This window comes from Halyomorpha halys, unplaced genomic scaffold (genome assembly GCF_000696795.3).
Source record: "Halyomorpha halys isolate HHAL.00 unplaced genomic scaffold, Hhal_1.1 Scaffold4.1, whole genome shotgun sequence".
Classification (NCBI taxonomy): domain Eukaryota; kingdom Metazoa; phylum Arthropoda; class Insecta; order Hemiptera; family Pentatomidae; genus Halyomorpha; species Halyomorpha halys.
This window is the reverse complement of record NW_027116287.1, coordinates 1,333,406-1,339,920: the sequence shown is the minus strand read 5'-3', so window position 1 is coordinate 1,339,920 and position 6,515 is coordinate 1,333,406. Positions and strand designations below refer to the sequence as shown.

At 29.0% G+C, this 6,515-nt stretch overlaps 1 protein-coding gene across 1 annotated transcript in view; it reads left to right on the top strand.

Moving 5' to 3' along the window:
• LOC106686502 (uncharacterized) overlaps positions 1–6,515 on the top strand; it is an 86,319-nt gene that overhangs the window by 53,036 nt on the left and 26,768 nt on the right. Inside the window, exon 2 of the mRNA XM_014429877.3 lies at positions 4,876–4,967. Within this exon, the coding sequence (XP_014285363.1) occupies positions 4,886–4,967 (82 nt within the window). The 5' untranslated portion in view covers positions 4,876–4,885. The remainder of the gene's footprint in view (positions 1–4,875; positions 4,968–6,515) is intronic.

Here is a 6,515-nt window from a genome sequence, read left to right as displayed (position 1 = left end):
ATTTAGGGATAAAAAAAATATTTAGTTCAAATAATTGTCAATATTAATTATTTGATATTTTTAAAAAAGAATATTAATTTTAAATAATTTTCATCTTTTCGTATATTTACATAATAATTTACAACTTATATTTACATTACAACTCTAAATTTTCGAATTTTTATTGTTTTCTTTTTCTTCTCTCTTTCAATTTCATTTTTTAATAGTAATATTACAATTTTTTTTTTAATTTCAATATTAATTTTCTCATACTGCTGTTGGCTTAATAAATCTTACATTTTACATTTTCTTGCAATATTATTTATGTATCAATATTATATGTCATTTTCATTTCTTTTTATTATTAGATTTTTCGAGATACCAATGTTTATTAGACGTATTTTATTATCGTTAATATATTCGTGCAAACTTTCTTTACCGATCGTTGGATAATTTACTTCTTCACTTCTAACCTATACGTCCAAATTTACTAACATTATTTTCATGCAGTTTCGCGGTAATTTATCGTAAACCTCCTCGAATTGATCATAGAATTCGCATTTAATATCTTCATCACTGTCTTCAGTTAGGAAATGTTATCAGTGCGATTTTAAACCAACGTCCCTGGAATAATGCCACGGACGTCATATCACTGAAAAACTTTACATCCTTCATTGCGGACAGGAATTTATTCCTAATCAGAAACCAAGTTCCCAAAAAATAATTACTACTTCATCTTTTTTTTTTTGTATCTTATTTATTCTTTATAACAGCCTTCCTGGCCATTCTAACAAACAGATGAGTTATCCACAGGTCACTACACTATTCTAACCATCGTAAGGAATCAAGTCTACATTTTGTGGAATTGCCAAAGAAATAAAAGTCGACCTACCAGACTGGATTCGGACTCATCGTTGCAGTCACCAGCCAGTCAAAGCTGGCGCTATAACTAAGAGGCCATGAAACATCAAAATAAGTCATTGAAAGGAACATGGAAGGAACATTAATGAAGACGTCGAGAAGAATTGGAAGAAAAGTTGGTATTTTCTTCAAGAAAAGAGGACTGCTTGAGAAGTTGAGGACATACAAAATCCGTTTTTTTCGGCCAAGACTTCCATTGCAATCCTTTACTTCTAAGGTATAAATATCATTAGGAACACCAGCTCACTATTTACAGACAAAAGGCAATCCATTATCTACCATTAGTTCATCGTGATAAAGAGTGTTCAGATAAATTTTATTTTAAATCCTGAACTATTCTTATATAAATTAATATTAAATTTGAATAAATTAAATTAATAACATTGTTGTTGTCTGATAATGTTTGACAAGTGTTTCTCTGTTGTGAAAATATGGTGAAAGTGCACACCCGCCTTATTTCGAGTCTCCTACTATAGAAGTTGTCAACCTAGAGAAGATTCATTATTACTAGGGATAGGATTTTTGTTTTCAAATATTTTTACTAACCATGATATATGCGATTCCTTAGTAACTAAAGATGTTTCAAGACATTTCTGGCCGAAAGAAGCCATTTTTATTTAACATATTTTTAAATATTTGGCCTTTTTTACATATTTTGTTGTAAATCACATATTTTTTGAAATATTTGTTATTTTGAACATATTTTTAGGTATTTTGTCCTGAATCACATATTTACTTAAATTATTTGTTCAATTGTAAATACATTTTTTGCAGCAACTACGAAAAATTCAAGAGAACGCAAGAAACTTAAAGGTGAAATTTATCATCTATCATAAATAGTGCGTAAAAATTCTATATGTTCATCTTTAAACACAAATTAAAAGCAGTGGCAATAATACATTTTCACACAGAATTACATCGAGAATTTCTCAGAATCAATTAAAAAGAGCTAGTCTCATTCCTGTGGCATTTCCCTAGAATTTGTTTGTTTACTCCTCAATTCATTTCTCTGTTTCCCCCGTTCTTCCCTGATCTTAGTCTTGTTTCACTCTCCAGTCAGCATTTAGACCTTTTCGAGTTAAATTGTTTTTGATTGTGTTTTAACATTATTTTAGCATGCTAAGAATTAAGTCAATGTCAAAGGATTGCGCTTTCAAGTTGAGTTCGGTTATTAAGTTAAGTTATAAAATTACTAATTAATTAGTAATTTATATTGTTGAATAATACAAAATTTATACATATTTTTTTAATATTTGACAATTTACTAGCACATATTTATGTACATATTTCGGATTTTTAACACATAAAAATCCTATCCTTAATTCTTAAATAACAAAAACGAGATCTGCAGTATAACATAATATATAATACAAATTAGAATAAAATTTAGTATTTTATGTAAAATGATTCTAACCTATAAATCATTGGTATATTCTTTTAAAGTAAGATGACAATTTTCAGTCTGTCCAATATTAGAGGAATTCAAAGTGTGAGTTTCAATAAACTCCAAATAATTATTTTAGAAACCATAAAAACTAAAATTGATCCATGCTACAAATGTCTTTATTTTCATTTTAAAACAACTGTTATCGTATATTATATAAGGGAAATGGTGACACTTTTTTTTTCTTTGAAGGAGAGAAGGGGTTTTTTCAGAAATATAAGGTTTCAGATCTGAAGCGACGATATTTTAAAAATAATCAATGTTTTCCTGAATATACCTAATGTCATTGGACGTTTTTATTCCATGATTTTTAATAATTTAATTACATATATATTTTTTTTTTAAATATATCAAATTAGCTACACATTTTTAGAAAGGAAAACCATGTTATAAGTTAGTTCAAACAACGAAATAAACAAAAAGCAGGAGAAGAAAATCGTAATGAGATAAGGATCAAAGCAGACAAAAGAAGAAGAGTGAGAGACAGACAGACAGCTGGAAGCCAGAGAACTATGGGGAGGAGGGTTGAACTGGAGGGAAGGAGTGTTGAAATGGGGGGTGGTGTGGTCTGCCTAGCGGTCTGAGTAATCTAAGTTCAGTTTGAGGAAGTCAGAACTGAGAATCAACTTTCAATACCATCTCCTCTGGTTGGGCAATCATCTCAACCCGGATTCTCAGCCTTCAGTTTGTAATTGCGTTGAGGATTAGATCGAATATTGTGCATTCAATGCCTTATCTCTTGCTCTGTCCGGATATAGGCCATTCATTAACAGAATGGAAACTAAACAAACTTAAGGGAACTCATAGGCTCATTCATTATTAATTGACCAGCGTAAATGATTGTAAGAAGATAGTCCAGATGGCGTTCAAATGAAGTAATGAATGATAGAATTATTGATTATTAAAGAATATAATTCAAGACAAAAGTACATTAATAAATGTTAATTTTTAATGATTATTATATTAGCTTAAATTATTAAGATAAGGCCGAACTGACAATGACCAATGACATTGTCACTGTAATTATAACAATAAATTCACTTTAGCTATATCATAATAAGGATGACGTAAATAGTTATAAGTAAGGCCGTTCTATCAAACCTAACCTTTAACCCACCTTCAAAATAACAAACATACAAGACACTCCAAGAAAATCTATTGTTTAATAAATATTAAATTTAGAATGGAATATTTTATATTATTATTCCAGTTCTGTTCTAAGGAAAAATTATCAGATTAATAAGGTATAATTTTAATTACTACCCACCATATTAATTATCAGAATTTTTTATTTATTAATAATACCTCCTCGAGTATCTATATTTTTAAGTAGATAATTAACAATATAAAACTCTCTCATTCTTCGGGGAACGTAATACTCCTAGACAAACGAGCCAAGTAATCGATAAGTTGAGGAATAGAGTTTAATAGTGTTTTAAAAATTAATATAGAAATGGACTTATATAATTATAAAGCTTTCTATGTAAATTTTTATAGGCTTATCATACATTGTTTGATTACTGTTTCAATTCTGGAGTGCTTAAAAAAATATTTTTAGTCTTTTCTCAAAAGAATAACAGGTATATCGTCAGGAAATAGATCGGGTCCAAAAAAATTTCAAAAAATGGAGCTTGTGTGAAAAATAAATAGTGCAAACGAACTTTTTTTTGGAAAGTGATTTAATTCAAATTAAAACCAGATAAATTAATTAGCTAAACAAACGGATAACTTTAATTTTTAAGTAAAAATTAATAAATAAAATTCAATAGTCCAAAAGAAAACCTTTAATTCTAATTATTCTGGCGAGAAATGGAGTCATTAATAATTGGAGAAGTTTATTGGGGGGTGCGGTCAGCAAAGAACAACATAAATAAACAAAACCTTATTTATTTATTTTATGCCGACGTTTCGACCTGACTTTCAGGTCTTCATCGGGGGTTATGGCGTAGAAGGTAGGCTTGCAACTGGAGTCATCAATAAGTTTCCAAAACTTATCTTTTTCATTATTTGTGTACAATCTGATCGTAAGCTATAATCCAATTTTTTTTCTGTCTGTTAAAGACATCTATCACGCGGTTAGGATCGAATAAAGAAAAATTATAATATGGTTAAAGATGTTGATACTGTCGAAACCGTCAAAAATTTATAATTTAATTTTTTTGTTTCGAAAATTTATGAAGAACTTTGCAGGAGACTAGGAATAAGACGAAACGAACATTATTTTCTATCAATTATAGTTTCTCAGAAAGATGTACCTTAAAAATATGCATATTCTAGATACACCTGCCTGTAACTAGGTGCCACCTTAAAATTCTGACTTCAAGTATAATGTTTTTAATTTATTAAAAAAGATTTAATATTTTTAAAAAAATATTTAGAATTCAAAAACTATTATATTTATTTATTTCTACTTCTAAAGGTCGTTGGTATATTATAAATACTGATATACAATAATTTAATACAAAATTAAGAACAATTCATTGATTCCATAATTTAAAAAATAAAATCAATAATTTAAATTAATTTCAAAGGAAATTCAAAATGGCGTTTCCACCAGACTTTGGAGAGGATGAGCTGAAATGGAAGTTCGACAGATGCGTGACTGATACAATCCTAAAAACCAGTAAGTTATAGTAAACTATGTTTTTATTCTTGTATTTTTAATTCTTATCCTTAGTCCACTTTCTATTTAATTTAATTCAATTTTGTTATAGCTTAGACGTACAGATGTCTAATAATACTCAAATTAAAGCAACTTTAGTGTACTATAAAGTAATTTATAAACTTTATCTTCGTATTAGTACTAGTTTTCATGCTACCTGCTAAAATCCATTGATTTATAGTGGTTTAGACAAAGAGTCCTATGCCAAATTTATATTCATTTGCGAATATCATAAAAACTACTACCCCTACGAAGATACGTTTCATTAACTACTTCATAGTAAATTAAATTTCCTTTATTTTGAGTGCTAGCTGACATATGTACGTCTTATGGTTCTAGAGATATATTTTTTCGAAAATCAAACATTTTATCCGAAAAACTAGAAATTATCATATTGGGAATTTATTTTGTCAAATATCATAAAACCTACTACTCATACGAAGATAAAGAGATACTACTGTATAGTACATTTAACTACCCTAATTTGAGTACTGGCAGACATCTGTATGGTTTCTGAAATAATTTTTTTCATAAATCTTACTAATTGTCCAAACATATATTCAACCAAACTATAAACCAATTTATTTTAGCAAATATCATGAAAACTACTCTTCTTACGAAGATAAACATCATAAACGACTTTATAGTACACTAAACTAGCTTTAATTTTAGTGCTAATAGATATTTGTACGTCGGATCGTTTTTGAGATTTAGATTTCTCAAAATAAATTCACTAACTACTAATCTTTCAGTAAATTTGTAAGAAGTGTTGCTTTTTAAAAAGCTATATTTCGAGAACCATTGAACGTAAATAGCTCTACTAGGGCTAATACTTTTGAAAATTTACTGTACTTTAAATAATGTTCTCTAAGGTTTTCTAGTGTTGGTAGTTTTCAATATTCAGAGCTCCGAATGAAAATCAATTTTTTTAAAATGTTTTGAAGCAGCCATCGTTTTTTATTTCCCCTACCAATACTTGGCAGACTCATCAATTTTAACTTGAAATTATACATAGTTTTCATTTATGTAATAAAAAAATTGGGGTGAAATAACTGTCCGTTTTTCTTCCCGGCTCTTATACTAAACGGTTGTACATATATATTTCCTCAATAACCGTACCCACTTTTATAGATACTGCATGCGCCTCAATAAGGCTCCCTAAACCACAGGGTTAACTCATGGCTGCAATAAAAGAATAAATAATTATCTCCTACAGCTGGATTTGAACCTGGGTCCTTTTAGTTAATAGCACAATGCCCTTACTTACTACCTCATAACCTAAATTTTCCATTACTAGAATTTGACTTTTTAACCCTTTTTGTTAACTCCTTTCTTTCCTAATAATCCAGCCTAGATTAGATAGAAGCATTTGCCGGATAATTTTATTCTAACTTTGAATTTCTCCAGTTATCGTTAAGGTAGTAGTTGGGCAGAGGCAGGATTTCGCCATGAGGGGAGCAGCCCTCAGCCTATTACACACAATATATATATTCCATATACATCACTATA